The 21,104-nt window shown below is 52.8% G+C and overlaps 8 protein-coding genes across 8 annotated transcripts; 2 read left to right on the top strand and 6 right to left on the bottom strand.

Moving 5' to 3' along the window:
- Window positions 1-1,009: 1,009 nt before the first annotated feature.
- On the bottom strand, window positions 1,010-3,448 carry BDZ99DRAFT_515013 (uncharacterized protein; the record flags this gene model as incomplete). The annotated part of the gene is made up of 4 exons (XM_033724932.1): window positions 1,010-1,935; window positions 2,033-2,720; window positions 2,792-3,003; window positions 3,142-3,448. The coding sequence occupies 4 exons, from the start codon at window positions 3,446-3,448 to the stop codon at window positions 1,010-1,012; spliced, it is 2,133 nt and encodes a 710-aa protein (XP_033583388.1).
- A 794-nt stretch (window positions 3,449-4,242) lies between these two features.
- BDZ99DRAFT_494249 (uncharacterized protein) lies at window positions 4,243-6,799 on the bottom strand (the record flags this gene model as incomplete). The annotated part of the gene is made up of 3 exons (XM_033723296.1): window positions 4,243-6,018; window positions 6,094-6,442; window positions 6,495-6,799. The coding sequence occupies 3 exons, from the start codon at window positions 6,797-6,799 to the stop codon at window positions 4,243-4,245; spliced, it is 2,430 nt and encodes an 809-aa protein (XP_033583389.1).
- A 1,932-nt stretch (window positions 6,800-8,731) lies between these two features.
- Window positions 8,732-11,355, bottom strand: BDZ99DRAFT_407213 (terpene synthase). Its single transcript, XM_033716473.1, has 4 exons — window positions 11,029-11,355; window positions 10,487-10,950; window positions 8,986-10,431; window positions 8,732-8,928 (listed from the first exon to the last, which is right to left on the bottom strand). Exons 1-4 carry the CDS (start codon window positions 11,257-11,259, stop codon window positions 8,838-8,840), a joined length of 2,232 nt encoding a protein of 743 aa, XP_033583390.1. The 5' UTR covers window positions 11,260-11,355; the 3' UTR covers window positions 8,732-8,837.
- Window positions 11,356-11,992: 637 nt separating this feature from the next.
- On the bottom strand, window positions 11,993-13,123 carry BDZ99DRAFT_505855 (uncharacterized protein; the record flags this gene model as incomplete). Its single annotated transcript, XM_033724133.1, has 2 exons — window positions 11,993-12,889; window positions 12,944-13,123. The coding sequence occupies 2 exons, from the start codon at window positions 13,121-13,123 to the stop codon at window positions 11,993-11,995; spliced, it is 1,077 nt and encodes a 358-aa protein (XP_033583391.1).
- Window positions 13,124-13,496: 373 nt separating this feature from the next.
- On the top strand, window positions 13,497-14,102 carry BDZ99DRAFT_515017 (uncharacterized protein; the record flags this gene model as incomplete). The annotated part of the gene is made up of 1 exon (XM_033724933.1): window positions 13,497-14,102. The coding sequence occupies one exon, from the start codon at window positions 13,497-13,499 to the stop codon at window positions 14,100-14,102; it is 606 nt and encodes a 201-aa protein (XP_033583392.1).
- A 1,406-nt stretch (window positions 14,103-15,508) lies between these two features.
- BDZ99DRAFT_515018 (WD40 repeat-like protein) lies at window positions 15,509-17,023 on the bottom strand (the record flags this gene model as incomplete). Its single annotated transcript, XM_033724934.1, has 5 exons — window positions 15,509-15,697; window positions 15,758-15,899; window positions 15,949-16,356; window positions 16,528-16,636; window positions 16,726-17,023. The coding sequence occupies 5 exons, from the start codon at window positions 17,021-17,023 to the stop codon at window positions 15,509-15,511; spliced, it is 1,146 nt and encodes a 381-aa protein (XP_033583393.1).
- A 1,033-nt stretch (window positions 17,024-18,056) lies between these two features.
- BDZ99DRAFT_375601 (mitochondrial succinate dehydrogenase cytochrome b560 subunit C) lies at window positions 18,057-18,707 on the top strand (the record flags this gene model as incomplete). Its single annotated transcript, XM_033714985.1, has 2 exons — window positions 18,057-18,154; window positions 18,263-18,707. 2 exons carry the CDS (start codon window positions 18,057-18,059, stop codon window positions 18,705-18,707), a joined length of 543 nt encoding a protein of 180 aa, XP_033583394.1.
- A 611-nt stretch (window positions 18,708-19,318) lies between these two features.
- Window positions 19,319-21,101, bottom strand: BDZ99DRAFT_494255 (cytochrome P450; the record flags this gene model as incomplete). Its single annotated transcript, XM_033723297.1, has 3 exons — window positions 20,827-21,101; window positions 19,377-20,726; window positions 19,319-19,343 (listed from the first exon to the last, which is right to left on the bottom strand). Exons 1-3 carry the CDS (start codon window positions 21,039-21,041, stop codon window positions 19,319-19,321), a joined length of 1,590 nt encoding a protein of 529 aa, XP_033583395.1. The 5' UTR covers window positions 21,042-21,101.
- Window positions 21,102-21,104: the final 3 nt, after the last annotated feature.

Genomic DNA, 21,104 nt, shown 5'->3' on the forward strand with positions numbered 1-21,104 from the left:
GTACCTACCGTACTAGGTCACAAGTTTGGGCATGCCGTCTCTCTCATCTCGTTCCGATTTGTGATCAGGTTTTGAAGCACCCCAAAGCGGCAAGTAGGCGGACTATCGAGGCGTGAATGACCTCTGATTCAAGCTCTTAAGGACTTCACATCTTTTCAATTTTTGCGGATGCCCCGAAACACCTCCAACGGCGTTGCGAAAATGTGCCTAGACTTTTAGCAAAGCGCTGTACGGTGATTTCAGTAAACCACTTCAGATAGTATCAATTAGCAAGCTGGATAGACTCACATCGAGGTACGTTAAGTCTACGCACAATCTTTTACCACCACCTGTGGTACTTCAACGCATTTTCAGAGAACCGCATGAGATGAAAAGTCGACTCTTGACTGGCCTCTACATTCGCTGGAGTCAGCCTTAGATTTTGCCAATTGATTTTGTCTCGGCTGCATTCATGGTGCATTCATGGAAGCACACCAGACTTTGCTGAGCAAGTGCTTACCCGATCGATGATATGGCACTGCAATGAGTGGATATCAATCGTTGCTCTAGCATTATAGCCTTGTGAGAATGTAGTTAAGACCTCGAAGAATCGCAAGTGAATAATCTGAAGAACCCAAGCGCCTATCAATAGAACAACACCCTAGTAGTGTATGAGGCCGCCCAAGTGTCTAAGATCTGATTATAGCATCTCATGAAGTAGAGAAAATGAGAAAATTACTCAGGTTGCCACTACTAGCGTGTCAGTGGCGTTACATTCTTCCATATCCGTAACAAGGGGGAACAGGGGAGTACCCCCCCTTTCAGGGGCTATATATACGGGCCTTATGCCTCTTCAAATCAACACAGAACTGCTTCTTCACAACTTGACAAAATCAGTACTTGCCAACATCATTATCATTCGCGAGTAAGCACCAACTCCATAGCTCTTCGGAGTTTCTCCAGAGCTCCTTCAAAGATCCCACTGGAAATCAGAAGGGTTCAGGTCCTTTGCGCACTCCATCAGGGCTTGCTATGCAACTTGTATCCGATCAATATCCTTCAATTGTCGTAAGGGGCGTGTGCCTCCGCCAAAGCCCTCTTTAGAAATATCCACAAGCTCCGCAAGAAAGGCGACTAGATGCACTCCCAGCCTCGCACCGTCAGGGCAAGCAAGCCCATGCATGTCACAGCCTCTCCAGAATCCAATTGGAATCCCCAGCTCGCATATCCGCTTTAGAGTCTTCGCACACATAAGGTAGACTGCGTACCAGTTCGTGCGAAGCATTGGGAAATCGCCAAAGAAGAACTCGGTTTCGACAAGGCCATGGAGGTACTCCAGGGTTCGCGAAGGACTGTCCGTTAGATGGACGTCAGGCGCGTCCGACATCTCCGCTTTCCATCGTCCCTGTGCTCGTTTCTCGCATCTCGACGATGTGCCTTCCCCGTATAACTGGCATGAGGCTCGTGGGGTTACGCGGTACTTCGATCTGAGAATGTGCAAGAAGCTTGAGAACTGTGTTGAGATGCTGTGAACCGCGTGGTCGCCGTGAGATGGAATTTGGCCCGGCAAGAGCCAGCGTTCTCCGCGGCCAGGCTTTTTCGTAACCGCTCCACGAGTGACGCAAGTTCTGAGATGATCCATGAAATTTCCATGAGGGCGTTTGCCCAGAGACGCAATATCGTCGAGGGACGAACATAACAGTTCGAGGAGCTGGAAATCTTTGGCATCAACCAAGTTGAGCTGGATAAACATATTGTAGAGGTGCAAGACCGCACAGACGGTGCCGTCGTGGATGACCATTGGCAGACCATTGCTGAATGCGTCTCCGAGTATCTCAGAGATGTGCGTTCCAGCGACCCAAGGCGAGCGGTAGTAGAGATCAAACCTATTGTCGGAGGTGTAGGCATTAAGGGCTTCCGCGAACGCCCCAACTGCAGGTTGTTTTTCCTTGAAACCTTGATTTATCAGCTTCTACCGATTTCAAGACGTCTTTGGCAAATCTCAGCGCCGAAACTCGACAGTCAACGACTGACGGTCCGATACGTTCATTACTAAGGTAGGTGCTGAAGGTTTTAAGCCAGAGCTGGATAACAAATACAATGTCGGTTCCGTCCGAGCTTGGATCAGCAAGGTAATCTCGAATGTCGGTTTGTAGGGGGTTGAAACCAGTAGGGAACAATTTGTAGATCCAGTCGTCGAAACCTTTTGGAAGCAGATCGAGCTCAATTTGCCCACTTGTCCATTCCTCCCAACTCTTCATCATGTGCTGATTTGGCTTGTGAACTTTCGCAAGTTCATGTATGCTCCGAATCAAGGAGAACATGCAATCAGAAGCAGCCTCAGGTTCATTTTGTGAGCCCGGAAGTGGAACCATGACTCGAGGGCTCTCAAATTTGGGGGTTCTTGAGTCTCGAGGAGCAAGACGCTTGGTGTGCAGAAATGTCTGTAGCACGCCCCACGCGTCAATGAATCCAGATCCGTCGCGGAATGTCTCTCTGCTTGCGCCTTCGTGATCGACCAAGCCGAGCTTTGATCGATCATTGGAGGATAACCAATCAGCGCGCCGACGAAGGAACTGTTCGTGGTTGTGAATAGTAAAGTAACCGTGGCCCCCGTAGCATATGGTCTTGACCATTTTGTAGGCGATGTTCGTGAGCCACGCTGTGATGACTAGTTGCAAAGGACCTGAGTCACATAGTTTCCAATAGTGGTGTATCGCAGAGAAGGTGTCGTCGAACTCCTGTTCAGTAGAATTATGGTAAGCGGATACTGATACTAGTGTCCATCTCAAGAAGTGCAGGCATTACTTACCAGCATGTAGTCATAGAATTCGATCACGTCGAAGTATTTCTTCAAAACATCCCCCGAAATACAGCGACCCTGGCCGTCTTCGTCAAGAAGGCCAAGGTTTCTGAAGCAGTCCTCAAGGTGTGGCCCCATCGGCCGTGGTCCATACCGCCGCTCCTCATTTTCATTGGTCGAGTCTTCTAAATCCTCGATATCAAGAACGCCGTACACGTTGACTACAGGAAGTTCCTAAGGGAGTATCTCGTTCTAGAGCTGTCGGTGATTTGGGATTAGAGAATAGAATGCTAGAAATTTTCCTCAATATAATGCCTTAGTCAATAGGATGGTCGTGAAATGCGAGACGCTTGACTTACGTGTTGGTGAAGTACTCGTGAGATGTGTTACTAGCGTCATCCACCGGCCGCTCAGATCACCACCCTTGTAGAACTCGGTAAGTACGGATCGATTCTGAATTGCATCTCGAAACGCCCAATAGATAGCAGGAGGGATCTCAGTGTGAGCTGCGCGGATGGTCTGAGCTGAAATGATCATGTCTTTGAGAGACAAGGAGGGTACTTCGGGGGAAGCTCCGGTGCAAGATATGAGCCATATAACGATAGCAGAGGTGCTTTTCTTGTACGAACGGTACATATTTCGAACAGAAGGTGGCATGGACGCCATGGCGGCCGACTGTGAAGTAGAAATTGTCAGCGAGAAAGTATATAGCTTAAGGTGTCGGCGAAATTTATCTCTGATAGTGTAGCTTTGAAAAGCGGCGAGAGCAGGGTGGCTTTAAGTAGCGGCACGGAGGTCTCGTAAAAGTTAGTGAATGCTGGCAAGCCGGTCATCATAGATGTACGTAGACGTACTAGGCAGGCGACCCGTCGCTATGAATATGTTACAATACGTTGAAGCACCACAAGCGATGGAATTCAAAAAGTGCACGAGCTCACGACAAGGTGTCTTAGATCTGTCCACACCCCTCTGCCACTACAGTGTTTCACTGATCGTTCACAACTTGGCTAGAGACTGTTAAACCAGATAAGTGAGTGATAGAAATAATGAGTCGAAAGGTCTATCTACAAACTTTTGACGCACCTGATATAAGTGAGGCGTACAAAGAGAGGTTTGTTTAACATATCTAGCAAACCTACAAACGCTGAACAGGCTCACATTGTCTGGCATGCGGATTATATAATCCTCGACGAGATTAGGGCTGGACTGTACCGCAAGATCAGCCAGGCCTTCGCCGCTTTACTCCCAGTCAAAGCTATGGGTGTTATGGGCGACAAGAGAGTGCACAATCAAGTCATTGCGCTCAGAGTTGTACAGGCTTACGACGACTCACTTTCGTATAGTTTGTAGGTTTCCATTGATCTACTACCTACTTCTACCTGAAAAGGATGTAGCGGAGGGTTATGCTCGTGGCAATGCAACTCCGAAAGCCTTTCTCAAAAGTCTTGCAGGAATACCAATCAGATATCCCAGAGAAACTCAGCTAGATTTTTGAGTTGGTCAGAATAGGCAAGGATGACCTCTTTTGCAATCTTCAAATGAGGTATCTCCCTCAGAGGTCCCAGATTACGGGCTGTGACCCTGCCATCTTTCCAATCATCCACGACGCCCGCTATTAGAAAAGCCACCTGCACTCTAGTGTTACAGTCCCTAGTAGTGTTTCCTATGACTAAGCCATACTTGATCGCCAATTGAGTGAGCGTGTCTAGGATTTCCATGCAGATAACAAGGACTGCGAACCAGTTGGTGCGGAGAACAGGCAGGGGACCGAGGTAGAGCTCGTTCTCCACAAGGCCGTGGAATTTCTCCAGGTAGCGTGGGATTTTGTGGCCTTGGTGGATCTGTGGTCCTTCATCCATCTCCTTTTCATGCCTGGTCGCCACCCACTTGATAGTCTTTGGATCGAGTTGCTCCCCATACATGGCGTTCAAGATTACAGAGTACGGCTCATATCGGGCCGCGTGCGCCAGGAAGAAGCTTGACATTTGTTGGGGAAGTTCTTTGTGGTAATTATCGCAACAGTTTGGAAGGTCTTCCAGAACCCTCCGCCCCTCACGCCCTTGATACTTCTTGGGCCCTCTCTCGGTGTTACAGCTAGCCGATCGAGAGAACTGGTTTCTAAAGTTGCTTCGAGGTCTTTTACCGAGGAAAGAAACATTCTCGAGAGTAGAACAAAGTGATTCAAGGAGCTTGAAATCTTTGGGTTCAACCAATTCGAGCTGAACGAGAAGATTGTACATGTGCAAAACAGCACAAATGTATCCCTTGTGCCTGATCATTGGTATGCCAAAGCTATAAGCGTATCCCAGGATTTCGCCCATATGGGTCCCTGCAACCCAAGGCGATCGATAGTAGAGGTCGAATCGCTTGTCAGATATATAAGAGTTCAAAGCCCGCGAAAGATAGACCCAGCTGGAATATAGAAGGGGCTTGTTGGCTCCTTCGCCTTCTGGATAGTTCATTGATTTGTGGTTGAGCATAGCAGCTAAGGACTTGTGGACCTCCTTTGCAAATTTAAGAGCTGTAATCCGGCAGTCCATACCCGCTGGCGCCGTCCGGTCATTACCAAGATAAGTGCTGAAGCTCGTCAACCAGAGTTGGATTCCAACGACAGCTTCGGTCCCTCCAGCAGATAGTTCGTTCGTAAGAAAGCCGTGGATGCTTGCTTGCAGAGGATTAAACCCCGGGGAAAAGAATCCATAAGAGACATTGGGTTCCGAGGTGTCCCAACCTAGTTCAGATCCCATGATTGGCATGCCTTTGTGAAATTCCATCAACTGCACTATGCTCTCCAACATGGACATCATACAGCGATGACCTTCGGGCTTGAACTTGACGTCCAAGAGCGAGCCCGTACGTGGGATCATATCCAGCGGCTTCTCGAATTTGACCTTACTGGAGCTCTGGGGTACCTGAGCCATTCCATCTTGAAATTCTTGTAGGGCAACCCAAGCATCGATGAATCCAGGACCATCGCGAAAAAGGCCTCTAGGCGCTCCCTCGTAATCCATGGCCTTGACATTCGACCGAGAGAAGTAAGAGAACCAAGCAATGCGCCGCTGAAGGAACTGCTCATGGTTGAAGTACTTGAAGGTATGCGGGCCTTGGATAGTGCTGATATATCTGATATTTTCGAATGCCACATTGGTCAGAAAAGCTGCGACGAGAATGTTTGAGGATCCAGACCGGCACATTTCCCAGTAGCGCATGAGTGCCGCGCAAGTTTCGTCAAATTCCTATTCGCCATGGTCAGCAAAATTCCAGATGCGGGGATCTGACTTTAGATGTGCCAGAGACACAGCGCCACTTACTACCATGTAGCCGTAGAAGTCTAGCAGCTGGTACAGGATACTGTTGATGCCCCCTTCAATGCATGTGCCTTTCTTATCTTCTCCAAGGAGACCAATGGCGGTCAGCCAAGTCTCGAGTTCATCTTGGATAGGCCTTAGTCCGTAGATAAGCTCCTCGTCCTCGGAAATCAACTGTTCCATGTCCAGATCTACTGTCGTGCTGCTGTAGTCTTCGGTATCATCATCTTGCGCCGTTGAGCTGAGAACGCTATATGAGTTGTCGCTAGTAGGGTCTTCCTTGGGAGTGTCGCAATGTGGCTCCGGTGAGCGATTCTTCTTCGGGAAAAGTATGCGAAAGATATGCTTCAATCTACAAGTCTGAATCAGTAAACTGCTCAAAGAATAACAACCTGCGGTCCCACATTTTGATGAAGTGCTCATGTGAAGAAGTGCTGGCCTCGTCCGACTCAAATAGACCACTCTTGTACAAGTGGGAAAGCCTTGTCCTATTTTCGATCGCATCTCTGAGCGCCCAATATATGGCACGAGGTATATTCGTCTTCGCTCCAACTATCCGCTTAGCAGCCGAGACCAGGTCCTTCAGCGATGCCGAGTCTTCTGGGGTGCGTTTGATGTCTGAGCCAGCCATGAGCCAGTTCACGATTGCGGCGGTGCTTTTCTTGTAGGATCGGACCGCGTCATGAATGTCCGGCGGACGAGAAGCCATGGCGTTTTGAGCTGCTATCACCGTTAGAGTCCGTGACTTTAGAAAATGCATAGAACAAGGAGAGAGCCATTACATACGAGGAAGGATTATGGGTGTCGAGAAGAGAGAGCAACGGTCGAGGTTTGCGAAAGACGAAGAGTGCCGAGTGAAGTAAGTGAAGCCGTCGAGGCTTAGATCATGCTGATAACGATAACAGCCCGTATCAGTAATGTAAGTGAAGGTGAATGCAGTCAGTCTCGCTTAGGATCAGATGGTATAGCCCGGTGGGAATATGGAACGCTTGGAAGGATTTGGCTCAGATCTTTGAACGTGAGATGGAGCACGCTTGACCGTGACAAAGAAGGGTATGCAGATTGCATTTGCATCACGCGGCTGCGACAAATTGTGACAGGTATAGAAACTGGAGAGGAAAAGAAGACGGAATGGCGGTGTGAGCTTCAAGTGAAATGGCTAGCGATCAGTCCATCCAATCGTACCAGAGGTCAAATCAAAGTTTCAGTGAATGAGGCACATGGTGACGACGTCGTCTGAGGTGGCCGACTATGTTCACAGATAGTTCAAAAGGCCAGTCTCTCGTCTCCCCTGGATCTACCAAAGGACGTAAAGACGCGACCACGTCCACTGACTACACTCACTCGCAAAAAGAGAGCAAAGCCCAAAAAATACATCTCTGCAACAAAAGTTCGCCAGGCCTAAGCCCAGACTCCATCTTTGTCGTGTCGAATATCGCTCTACACCAAGGGGTTGATTCAAACCCAGCCTCCAAGGCGACTTACTTGGTATCCCCGGACGGACACCGACTGCGCTAAGATAATGGGGAATTCCCAACTCTGCTTTGTTAGTTGAAAAAGCCAACGAAAATGTGGATATGTATGACTTGACAAACGAAATTTCACCTAGAAGTAATTCATAAACATCCGGTATCTTCGCACATGACCGTGTGGACCCTTTCACCATCGTCTATGGCCACTTCACCACATTGTCGAGCTCTCCATCGGCTTCACCCCCACCCTTGTGCGTAGCATCCGGCGTCGTCCTCGGGCCGTGTCCGCGTTCCCCCCTCCCTCCGTCAACGGAACAACCCCAGCGCCGACGTCCCCTATCCAGCAACTCTTGGCGGCCGCCAAGCTGTTGAGTCTCGAGGGAGAAGATTTTCCCAAGTTTCGACGCCAACATCACCTTTTCGCAAATAACTCAACAACCATGCATGCTAGCGCATAAATGAAACCATGACGGGATACATCTAGTCGCAGAGCATACCTAGCGAGAATTTTGGAGATCAATCTTGCTGCGCCGTCGAGATAGTGGTGGGGTCCGCGAGTGCGACGAGAAAAAGAACCCAACTCTCCTCCCTCCCAACGTGCAAACAGTCTAGAAACATGCACTAAGCGTCTGCATCTACGAGGCCCATGTCATCTCACCCTCAGTGCTTACCATCTGAGCGGTTGAGCGTTAGAAACTCCCTACAGGCGGTTTCTCCTATTCAACGGCCGCCGCGACCGACTTCGTACCTCGGGGCTATATGCTTCCGCCTCCGAAAAGAAACCAACCTATTCGGCAACTCTTGGCCGCCGCCACGCTGTTGAGCCCAGAGTGATCGAATTTCCGGCCGTTCGTCGCTCCACGCACCTTTTCACACGCAACTCCACAACCACAAGTCCTATCCAAAAATTGAAAGCAGGACGTGATGCACCCAATCAAGGAGAATATTTCACGAGGTTCTGGAGGGACAACATTGAAAAGCCGTTGTGATAGGGGTGGGGTCTTGGGGCCGCACCGGCAAAAACAGGCGGATTTTGGGGTGCGGGACGCCAACAACACGGAAAATAGGTTTGTTTCTGATGATAGAAGAATATGCTATCGCTTTTATGCCTACCTACAGTACTTACTGTGATGGAATACTAGACCTCGCGACCGCTAATGCTTTGATTCAACCCGACCTGCGTCCAGTAGACGCCACATCTCATATTATTTTCTACTAATCTTCTACCAGTCCGCAAAAACCACTCTCTACATAGAGCCTACCCGACAGCCGTCATTACAGCAACTCAATATTACCCCACTTCTTAGCAAACATACCCATCGCCTTGATTGTGAACGTGAACTTGTAGTTCGGATACGAAATCATGCTGTAGCTAGTTAGCACTCTCCCAGCCTCACTCCCGATAACACCCAAGCTAACATACCAAGATTTATTAAACACCCCCTCGATTGCTTCTTGCTTCCACTCCCCATTCGCACACTGCCTCCCCATAATCATCTTCAGCGCCTTCTTCAGCGGCTCCGGATCCGGATACCCTGCCTCGAGCAGCGCAATGCACACCCACGCAGTCTGCACGACCTGGCTCTGCTCATGCTGGCAGTACGTCCCGCTCTCGCAGCTCTTGTACGTCTCGCCCCACCCGCCATCCTCCATCTGGCGGTCTAAGAAGAATTGACAGGCGAGGCGCACCCGCTCCGAGTTCTCGTAGGTTTCCCCGACCGATGCAAGGGCTTCGAGCGCGAACATGCCGGCGTACGTAAAGCAGATGCCCCAGGAGCCGTACCAGGAGCCGTCGGCGCGCTGTTCAGTGCGGATATACTCGACGGCACGCGCCTTGAAGTCTGCGATGTGGGACGAGCGGTAGTCCGGGAAGCGGTCCGTGAACATAGACAGGGCCCCGACGACGGCGGTCGTGCATTCCGGGTAGTCGTATTCGATCATGATGCGGCCGAAGACTTCAGCGGCGTTGAGCCACTCGAGGTAGACGGGGCCGCGAGTCGGCTCGTAGGAGGCGCAGCCCCCAGAGGCATTCTGCATCGTGAGGAGGACGTCGATGGCTTGTTGCTGGCGGTCTGCGGAGATGAGCTGTGGATAGCCGGGGATGTTTTGGAGCATCATGACGGCTTTGAGGGCTTCGGAGGTGCAGTCGGAGACGGTATACCCTTGCTTTTTAGTGCTGAAGCCCCAGGCGCCCTTGCGGCTCTGGCGGTACGATCTCTTCTGCTCGCGCACCTCCTCGCGCATTTGCTGGGCCTCGAGGAATTCGAGCGCTTTGAGAAGCATGGGCTTCCACTTCTGGTCTTGCGCGAAGCCGGCGGTGACGCAAGCTTGGATGAGGAAAGCGGTATCCCAGACTTGGACTCCATTGGTACCGTTCATCAGCATGCCTTCGCCTTTTACCCAGAGAAACTCGGGGAGTGTTTTCCGGTGTTCCTGGACTGAGTAGGAATCCGGCCCTTCTTTAATATAGCAGACCAGTGTATTCATGGGCCCATTGACAGGTCCAAGATTGGTATACTCTGTGTTGTGATCTTCCTCTTGGACCAACCACCATACCCAGTCTTCTGCTTTCTTGACCAGGAAATTTGGTCGAAGATACGGGTTCCAGACATTGACCAGTGCCCAGTTCACGGAGTTTAGGAGCCAGCTCTTGGGATGGTAGTTGTCTTTTACGTGAATGCTGTTCCGGTGAGACAGGAAGTTGATCTGCTCAACTGGCTCCGTGAACAACTCCTGTTGTAGTGATCGCGTAAGGTCGTTCAGGGGATACTGCCACCGCTTGGAATACACATAGCTCATGGGCAGGAATACCATCCGCATGTGTATCCACCACCTCCACGGCGCTAATGGCACCCAGTCCGGAAGAAGCCTACATCAAGCACATCAGCATCGTCATTTGTCGCCCTCAAGTTCATTCGCCTTACCAAAACTCTGGCGGGACTGGGTTGACCAAATCCCAACCCGCAATTCCCAGTACTGCAAGCCAGAACTTGGCCCAATGCGGCCCATACACCGCACCACCCATCTTATGTAACAAACCCCTCGCCTTGATAATCCTAGGGTCCTCCGCACTCGCTCCAAGCAGCCGCAGCACCACATAGTTCATGCTGGTCCCGAATACAGAGCTCTCGCCTTCAATATGTAGTCCCCATCCCCCATCCTTGGGATTTTGGCGTGCATATAAGTAATTTTTGATTTCGATCTTCCACGCCTCGGGGACTGGTGTCTCGGTGACATACCAGGTGATGACAGCGCAGGGTAGCAGGAACATAGGTCCGCCATATTCACAAGCCCAGTTTCCAGGCGGGAGTTGAAGGTGTGAGAAGAAGGAGAGGCCATTAGCGGCGGATTCGAGGGGGGTTTTCGCGGCAGGAAGCTTGGGAAGGCCCTGTAGAATGTTAGCACTTTACTCCTATAGAGAAGCAGAACTAAGATAGATAGAAGCCAAGGGGAGAATTCCTATTACCGTTTCTAGACCCAAGTGATATTTATCCGCGGTGCTCTGCGGCCACGCCTTGAGCTCCTCGTCCGTCTCTAGGTAATGCCATGTCTGGCAGCCGTCTTCATCCTTCAGCCGCCATTGTGAGTAGTCCGTCTTCTGCTCACCGACCGCATTGGCGGTGATGTGCCCATTGGTATGCTTCTCTGCCACCTCTTCCTTCGCTTGGCGATTTACGAAGTTCTTGGAGTGTGCCATTATGTTTTGAAACAGAGAGGAAGTAGCAGTTAGGACGTGTCCGGGTGATACTGCTATAGTCGAAGTCGCATTGTGCCTCTGTCCAGTATCGCGGGGGCGCAGCAATGTATTGAGGCAGGCCTGAGGTCCCTGCAAGGGCATGGGCATGCGCGTCGCCATCGACACCATCTCAGACTCTTGGCGTTCAGGAACAGAGAGCTCTGATTGGGTGTGGCTTGCGGGACTCCGCTAACATCCCAACCACCTGGGCAGGCATTACTGGTGCCATTGCGCTTGTCTTAGATGCCAACCCACGTCAGCTGCAATGCGTAGCGGCTCAACCAATTCGACGTCCGCGGAGGATCGTTTAGCAGTTCATTCTTCACTTTCGATTTATCAATCTCTAAAGTTGATGTGGACATGCCACCACGTCACGGCGGTATAGTGGGGCGCCCCTGGAGGCTCCCAGGAGGTCATTCGAGTGCACAATTGGCATGATTCTATGGTTCAATCGTTGTCAGATTACGTCCCACGACGAGTTCCATCGTCGTAGATTCGACCCAGTACATATACATCCAAGAGGCAGCCTGGCCCCCATATTCATCCCTCGAGTACAACAGAACACAAAATGCACCTGTCCCTAGCATGTGAAGCCTAGAAGCTATGTGATGCCGAGATGCCGATCCCAAAACCAAAACAAGCCCACTTGGTACGCCGTGAATCCGTATGATGAAGATGCTGCAAAAGAATTCCCTCAATCGCTTAGGTCAGGGTTCGCAATAAACAACCGCCCTGCTCCGCTCATTGTCATCGTCCTGTCGTCGACACTGCCTCTTCTTCGTAGGTCGTCCGATCCCTTCTTCTCCTCTTCAGCGTGCCGTGGGGGAAGCTGCTGCATCTGGCCAAGGTTTCCGAAGCTGTTTTCCCGCTCCCCGGAGCTGCCACTGCCTCCAGAGAGGCCTGTCCGGGTAGACTGAGCGAAATAGTCTGCTTGCTTTGGAGCGTAGTTGCCCGGAACTGGTGTCTCTTCTTCGAGGGTGTCCGCCGGCGAGTTGTTGCTAGGCGGGGTACTGCTCGTGCTCATCCGTCCTTGGGCATTCAGATACTGTATCCTCCTTCCAGATCCTAGAGAGCTTCTCCCACTGCCGGTCCGTTGATGGTAGGGTTGGCCTGCCTTCTGGCTGTCTGCGTCCTCGCTGTCATTTTCGTCCACCTCGCTAGCACTTAACCGCATGGGCACTCCGCTGCCAGCCATATTTCCAGGTGCATATAGGGATGCTTTGGGAGCACCGTGATGCCGTATCTTTGACCTCACTCCAGCCGCTACGCCAGACGAGGAGGTAGAGGTTCGCCCTGTAGTGTTCCCGCCCACCACCTCCATAGTCGCCCTCATCTTGGCTGCCCGCTGTGCTGCCTGTATCCGCGGGTCCTCCGACTGTGCGCGATCACACCATACAGTAGCCTTTTGTTTTCGCATAAGTGAGACATAGCTGGTCGGAGAGTTGTTGCCGGATCGCGAAGAGGAAGAACGTCGGAGCCCTGAGTTTGTTCGAATCATGCCCTGTCCGCCGCTAGCATTGGTAGAGGTCGTCGAGGCAGTGGCATTTGAAAGAGTGCGTCGTGAGCCTTGCTGGAATTGCTGTTGGTATTGCTGTGGTTGTTGTTGTTGCTGGACGTATGTGTTGTTGGTGGATGTAGGAGTGACCTGCGGGAAGACGGACGAGGACGAGGTTCGTGTGCGACTGTGCATGCTCTGCTGGTGGTCAGGGACGAGGTGGCCTGCAGAGTCGTGCGAGGCGCCCGCGGTGCCCGGCTGGGGGAGAGGCTTTCGGTGAGGGAGCTGCATGTACTGCGGCGGGCGGTAGTTGTCCACCATGGTGGTCATCTTTGAGCGGATTGGCGACGGGGTGTTTGTTTTCTGGAAAGCGCGAGGCTCTGCGACCTCTTTGTACAGAAAGGAGAGGCAGCTGCAAGTGGTGTTGCTGGCCGGGGGGTGAGGGCTGCAAGGTGGAGGTATTGGTGGGGCGCCGAAGGCTGGAGGAGTCGTGGCGGCCGTTTTCGATCACTCAGCTCGGAACACACGAGGTTGCCACGGCTGGTTGCGGACGCTCAGCTGTCAGCGTGCGATGAGTGGGCGTGAGTAATTGACGCGTGTGGAGTTCGAGAAAGTCGCAGAAGAGAGTTGCAGCGCAGTTCCGACGGTGCACGCAGATAGCTGGGGCGCGGGCGGTACTTGGTACTTGGGCGGTCTCTCTATCATGCCATACAACGGTAGAACAGTCGATAGCGGCTCTCCCGACGACGCCGAAATACAACCAGCGGCGGCAGCGAGGGGTGCTGTTTTGAGACAAGCCTCCGCTCTTGATGCGACGGGCGGCCTTGGAGGGCGCAACGTGGGTGTGGGGAGGCTCGCAAGCGGATGGGATTTGCTGAGGCTGACGGGGCGTATCACGGCGATGCTGCGGCGGCAAGAGGGCGTACTTAGGCAGTGCACTACGAATGAGACGCCGGGCTGGCCGGCAGACAAGACTCTCCTGGCAAGCAGATATCGAAAGCGCCAGCGTGGAGGGCCGTTGGGGCCTCAAATACAGCAGCCATCGCGGCTAGGGTCCGCTTTAATGACGACAAATCTGGACATCGAAAGAGCTCACGAACACACGAATCCCGAGCATCGTATCCACCGGCGAATCACCGTCCGCCCCCGCCTGGCTTCATCGCGACTCTCAATATGCCCGATATACGTCCTTGAAATGCTCGCTTCCAAGGCCCCAAGGCCTGCTGCGTCGGCCGCACACCCGGCGGATGGCTGGCAATTCCCTCATGAATCAAGTATCGTCGCCTGTCGTATTCTAGTGCGCACCTAGCCCTGGCAACAGCAGTGGGAAGTTGGAACTTCATCACAATCCCATGCCTCTCCCACGCTCAACCCAGACCGGCCCCGTTCGCGCGCAGCCGGGCGAATGAGACGGCTGCATGTCGCGCCTAGACCTGGCTGGCCATCTGGCCTTGATAGCCGCTTTAGGATCGGCTGGACTCCGACTCCAGCAACAAGTGGCCGCTTGACCAGCTTTCCCAGGGCGCTGCGAGACGGTGTGAAGGCGGCTGCATCTGCGCGAGATGCTTCATGGATCCCCTGCAAGCCTGGACAGATAAGGCGCAATGCCTCGTCAAGAACTGCAGTTCGAGTGGACATCACTCCGCTCACCACTCACCACTCACAGCCGGCCCTGCGTCTGCCTCGCATCTGCATCAGCATCAGGCCATGCACGCTGGGGATCGGTTCCCCGGGTTCTCTCCGCGAAACCCTTTCCTGCATCGGATAGACGGCGACGCTGCCTCTCACAAGAATCGTCTCTTCTGGCCTTCGTGGCGCGGCAGCTCAACACCACACTTCGGCATCGCAGGATGCCCCAAAGGACGCCCTAGCCGCCGGCGGCGGCCTTTATGGCAGCTTTAGCGGCTGAACTCTATCTTTCTAGCGCCGCGCTGCGTCTGCATGTCTCGCTTTGGGCGACCACGACGGGCAACGCACCACACAGCATCCACAGCAGCCGCCACACGTCCGCATCCGATCAACCGGGTCGCGATGGTGCAACGTTGACTCCGGGCGCCACAGTTCCCGGCAGCCTGTTCTGCTGCCACGCGCTGTGTCTCTCCATCCAGACCGCTTCTCTCGCAACTCCGCGACGGTCTTGTTTGGCGCCTTGTCCTGTCAGCGGCGAGAAGCGACCGTTGCCTCGCAGAGTTTCCCAACGTCTGACCTGCGGCACTTACCGACAATCACTCCAGCTGAACAGTAGCGCTGGTGGAGACTTCGTACTTGAGCACGAGTTCCGTTCTTTCTCGCAACTCTCCACCAACCACGCCAGCTGTCATCCACACCCCGCACCATCATTCCGTACCCCTCCACACCACCAGCAATCCGCCAACACACCATCGCGGTACTTCGTGGGGAACCGAGCGAGAACTGCCACGCGGATCGTTCCTACGCTTATCCCAGTGCAAAGGTAGCCGGTCCCTCAGGGAGCAACCACTCACGTCACGGGATACATGCACGACACGCCACTCGTTCTGCAACCGGCAATTTTATCTTGCGAGGCTATATGTAGGGAACTACATATCTCAGGAGTGGTTGTACGAGTAGCGTCCTGATCCGCAAATTATTAGTGCTCACAGTGGAGATGTGGACGCCGAATTATCGAACCCACCTGGACATGACGCAAGCGCCGCCGTACCTCTTGAAGCAATCATGGTGGCTCTCTAAAGAGAATCAGTAGGGTTTGAACCGCTCCTTCTTCTTCTCCTTATGTTTCCTCCTCTCCTCTTTATCTCTATTTTTCTCTTTTTTGGCCTTCTTCGACTGCAGTCCATCACCCTCAGAGACATCCATTTCATCTGCATCCGCAAGCTTCCAGGCTCGGACGGAGCCGTCCTCGCCGCCTGTGTAAGTTGTTCGGCTCTGTAGGAAGTTAGACTCAGATTTCGACAAGCGATAGAGGGGAGAGTTAAGACCACTAACCGGTGCATCGCTGTACACATCTCGCACAATCTCTTCGCCGTGTCCACCAGGCAACCTGACCCGCTCTCCGACATCGTACGCCCAGTTTAGTGGGAGATCTCCTGTCGGTCGGCGTAGGGGGATCAGATCCAGATACTGTGAGCTAGACGCGCATCAGCATCTGTATATATTTAGATCGAAGGAGTACATACCTATGGCTCCCTCCAACGACGCATGCCTCTCCACCTACCTCCATCACCTTTACCACATACTCCAACCCCATCCCCTCCCTCACATCTCCTAACGCCTTCGGCGCTGGCTCAACCACGCTGTCGTCTTCGCTCTGCAGCTGGTAGAAACTCAACGTCTCGTCCGTGCCGAGCGCGTAGATGTCTGTTTCATTCAGGAAGCCTGCGTGGTGGATGGCGGACGAGTGGTTGATGACTTGGTACAGTGCTTCTTCCTCGTCGGGCTTGCGGGTGTCAAACACGTTGACGAGACTATCGGTGCTGCCACTTAGGAGGATGTGGGGGTGAGATGGGTGAAAGGAGAGGGTAGTGATAGTGTCAGTGTGGGAGTCTGGGAGCAGAAGGACTGGGACATTGGGGTTTCGGGTATCCCTAGGATTGTATTAGAAGGTGTGATTAAATGATAGAAATTTAGAATAGTGCAGTAGAGGCAGATATAGAAGAGTCATATGAGCAGATGTAGAAATAGAAAACCAGAAACGGATACATATGCAATACATGACCAACATAATTGCACGTGAAGAACACTCCAAAAAGACCTACCACACAAATACCGGCGCATCGCCAGGCCCATCCTTTTCCAATTCCGTCCCCGCAACTACAGCCCGCCCGTCCGGACTACACGCGAGCGCAGAAAGTGGTGTGTTATTCGCTAAATTAAAGATCTCAATTAGCACTCTTCCATCAATCTAGCATCATCAAAAACAACGAGGTTTTCGTAGAAAAGAAATCACCACTCACGACTCTCAATCCCCATCCCACTCTTCCCCGTCCGCCTATCCCAAAATTTCACCAACCCATCTCTTCCCGCCGTGGCATACGTCTCTGCCGACGCGGAAATAGGCTCTAGACACGTGACGCTCCTGTGTGCGTTCTGGATCAGGCCGTCCGGGAGGAGCGAGAGGGTGGTGGCGTCGAGGTGGCGGATGCAGTCGTCGGAGGAAATGGTGGTGATGCTCGTTGGGGTGTGGAGGAGGCCGTAGATGTAGGTTCCTGGGGTGAGTGCGGAGGAAACGGATGTCGGGAGGAGGGTCGACATTTTGTAGTATATTCTGCTTTCTCTGAGTAAGAGACTTGAAGAGCAGCTTAGTGTGAGGGCATGATGGAGTTGTTAGTGAAAAGTTGAGATGTTAGTGGAGATGAGGTTGGTGATGACAAGTTTTGGTGTCACTGGATTTTCGACCGTGGTTGCAATGGGAGGGGCTACATCTCGATTGGTGAGAGAGTGTTCAGTAGGATGAATTTCTATTGATGTTATGGACTACATGCATCTCGAGTATACGAGAGCTTTGAAGGAAGAGATGCTGCTGATGGCTGCCACATGCTTATGGGTGAATTTGTACCCGATCCGTGGTGGTGGCCTGTATGTCACGCCAACAAGGTAGGGTTCGCACAGGGCGACAGTCGCACTTCAAAGAGGCCTCCAAATGATATAAGGCTCTCCAGCAATCGTCTTGAGACACACAAGAGCACTCAAGCCGCTTTTTCCATCCTGCTATTGTCCTCGGATAGATCAAGAATCTCGATACCTCAAAATTCAACTCCAGATGTCAACTCCTCCTAGCTATGCTACGGCCTCCTCTCCAAAGCAGACTCCCCAGAGTCGCGCTTCCTCTCGCCCCGTCTCATCAAGCACCTTCCCAACAGCTTGCTGATAGTTCAAGGTCGATATGTCACCCTGAATATGAAACGCACCGAATCATTGGATAAGACGTAATGCGCGATTAACGACGGGTTGTCTCCTCTAGGAACCTCATTCTCGTCCTCATCGACAGAATGCCGCTGAGGAAAGCGAGAATCGCCGCCTCCTCATTCCTTGCGGTGGAAGGCGGCGAGTTTGAAATTCCCTTGTAAATTGGAGAAGAGAAGACGAAGCTGCGACGAAAAACTTTCTCGGGAAGAGGTCCAATGCCAAGCGATCACGGGCCTGACATCGGCGCAGCGGTGATTGGTCCTCGGCTACGCTCGACGGGAGAGCGATCTCAGAGAGAGCATCACATCACCGGCCATTCCGACATCTCCACCGCTCTCTCCACGCCGCCGGCCGCATTGAACACGCAATTGCAGCCATCATGTCCGCTCCTCGCGCCCTCAACCTCGCGCTGCGGCGCATTGCGTCGCCCGCCGGCCTCACGAAGTTCTCTCCCGCGGGGCGCCTCATGCAGCAAAGGTACATACAATCATACGATTTCTCAACCCTCAATTATCCATTTGACCCCCCTACATTCCTTTCATGTACCAATTCCTTCCAGAGCGACCCAACTAATGCCTCTTCCAGATTCGCCGCCACCACAACCATCTCTGAGAAAGAAGCCGTCAACTCGATCCTCGCAAAGCAGCGCCTCAACCGCCCCGTCTCGCCCCACCTGACTATCTACAAACCGCAAATGACATGGCTCATGTCCGGCCTCACCCGTATCACCGGCTTGATCGTCGCTACCAGCTTCTACGTCTACGGCCTCAGCTATCTCGCCGCACCGACCCTCGGATGGCACCTCGAGACGCCCTCGTTGGTTGCGGCGGTAGCGGCGTGGCCGGTCGTTGTCAAGGTGACGGCGAAGCTGGCGATCGCGGTGCCGTTCTTCTACCACAGCTTCAATGGCGTAAGGCACTTGGTGTGGGATTTCGGGAAGGGGATGACGAACCAGGCGGTTGTGAGGGGTGGGTGGGTCGTTATTGCGTTGACTGCGGCTAGCTCGTTGTGGGCTACGTTTTTGGCGTAGAGCGTTGTTCGAATTGGGCATATTGAGGAGGGGAGGGGATATGGTGGGTGGGTGAGCGGGTGAGCGGGTGGGTGGATGAGTGGATGAGTGGATGGATAGGGTTGATGTTTGATTGGGGGTGTTTGGGGGTGACAAGAGGGCTTACACTGTACAATTTGAGACCAATTGCGAATCGAACGCGTTATACGATCAAAATAATGGATTTTGGCACGTTTATATAATATCGAATGGTCTAGCCGAGGCACCTTCCAAGGCAACAAAGTTGTTTCAAGATTCAGCTTGATTCAACGTGTGTCGCCAAAATAAGTTCACACAGACCATGAATCAGACCTTAGGCTGTTGTATTTTGCTATCTTAGTCAAGGAGTTAAGGATGTCCCGCAAGTACCTCACACTAGCAAGAAGTTCGAACAAAAGCTCCTGTTTGACCTCCCAGGCAGACATGAGAGCTCCAAAGCACACTGTGTATAAGATCGTACACAAATAGCCCCAATATTAGATGTTCACACACTGATTGGTCCCCATTTCGTACACGTTTACTCCACTACTAAAGACCAATATCGAATGTTGCTACATATGAACGGGTATTCACCACCTCAGCCTATGCATCACCTAACTATTACAACTAAATCTTCTACTATATACATACAGCTACAGCTTCAATTCTAACCCCACACCCTCCCACCCCGTTCTCCTCCTCATCCTCACCCTCACCTCCTCCAACGGCTTCACAACCCCAAGAGGCATCCTCTCCACATCCATCGGCGGATCGAACTGGATCGCCTCCTTCCCCTTCGGCGGATCCATATCAAACGCACACACCACCCCCGCAACCATTGACATAATCTCCACATGCGCAAAATGGCGACCGGGACAGTACACACTGCCACCTCCAAACGCACGAAACGCCGCAGGATGCACCTGCTTCTCTCCCTCTCCCTCACTGCGCACGCCGTGTACCGACCCAACGAACCGCCGCGCGTTGAACGACGCGGCGTCAGAGCCCCAGATGCTCTCGTCGTAGTGCATCACTCCGCCCGCGATCTGCACTACGTTCCCTGCACGAAGGAGGTACTGGTCGCCAACTATAGTATCCGCGACGACGAGGCGGGAGCCGGACATGGGTGCCGCGAGGCGGAGGGACTCGCGGTAGACGGAGTTGAGCAGGGGACAGGATGCCTTCAACTGCGAATAAGTGATCGCGCGTGTGTGGTCCCCATCCAGGCCACTTGAAGTGGTGAGCGCGTTGGCGTCAATCTCAGCGCGCAGCTCAGCGAGCAAGTCTGGCCGCGAAAAGATATTATTCAGGATCCAAAACGTAGTAACCCCCGCGTTGACCAGGCCGCCGAAAAGCATGCCTACCTCCGAGCGCGCGTACTCGGGGATCGAGAGCCCGTTCTCAAGATGGAACCGCGCGCGCCCTTGGATCAGTTTCGAGGCCTGCTTGTACCGCTCTTGCTGCACGTATTCGATCAGTGCCTCGACCATGCGCTCGCGGCCGACGTACGCTTTGCGTGCTGTTATGCTCGGGAAGATGCCGACGATTAGGCTTATTATCCCGGCTTCGAATTCCCAAAACGGGACCTCGAGTGAGGGATCGAGCGCGAGGGGGTTCTCGGGCCCGTAAAGCGCGTGGGTCGTCGCAACCGTGAATTGCTTCCGTACCCATAGGAACAAGTCCCCCTCTTCACCGTCTGTGACTTTGTTTAGCCGCTGGGTCAGCTGCGCGAGCACGTCGAGGCTCATGTCTTTGATCTCGGCGGGTGTGAGGGCGGCGTATATGATTTCGTGGACGCCTTGCATGAAGGGGGATTCGGATTGGGTGCGGTCGCTGCCGCGGAGGATGGACATGGAGGCGGAATTGAAGCTGACCATGCGTCCGGTTATCTCTACGATTAGTTTGTTGAAGGAGAGGGCTTTGGAGCCGCGTTGGACCTGGCTGGCGAGCGCGGGGGAGGTAACGACGTAGGTTTGGGAGGGTCCCATAGGGAGGGAGAAGATGGGGTGGGGACAACGCTTGCTGGAAATATGTTAGTGAAATGGCTCTCTTCTCCATGATTGATTGATCGGATGTTGATGGCATTGTGGTTGCTTATGTAGGAAGATCCAGAAGAACGAACCTAACAGTCGAGAAGTAACTGGCCCCATGGTATGCCAGACCAAACATATGCCCAATGATGGGGACTCTGGGTCGTAGAACTGGCGGTTCGCGGGAGTCATGGCTGCTTTTGCTCAGGAGTCGCTGAAGAATAGCGAAGATGATAGCAGCGGAGGTTATGAGGAGGATGAGCCTCGTCGCCTGAGGGGCCGCTCGGACCTCGTTGGCAGACTCCATCCGGGCGTAGAACAGTTACAATAATGATAGGAATAGTTGAGATCTATACGAGAGTATATCTAT

The sequence above is a fragment of the Mytilinidion resinicola genome (genome assembly GCF_010093595.1).
Source record: "Mytilinidion resinicola strain CBS 304.34 unplaced genomic scaffold BDZ99scaffold_2, whole genome shotgun sequence".
Taxonomy (NCBI): Eukaryota; Fungi; Ascomycota; class Dothideomycetes; order Mytilinidiales; family Mytilinidiaceae; genus Mytilinidion; species Mytilinidion resinicola.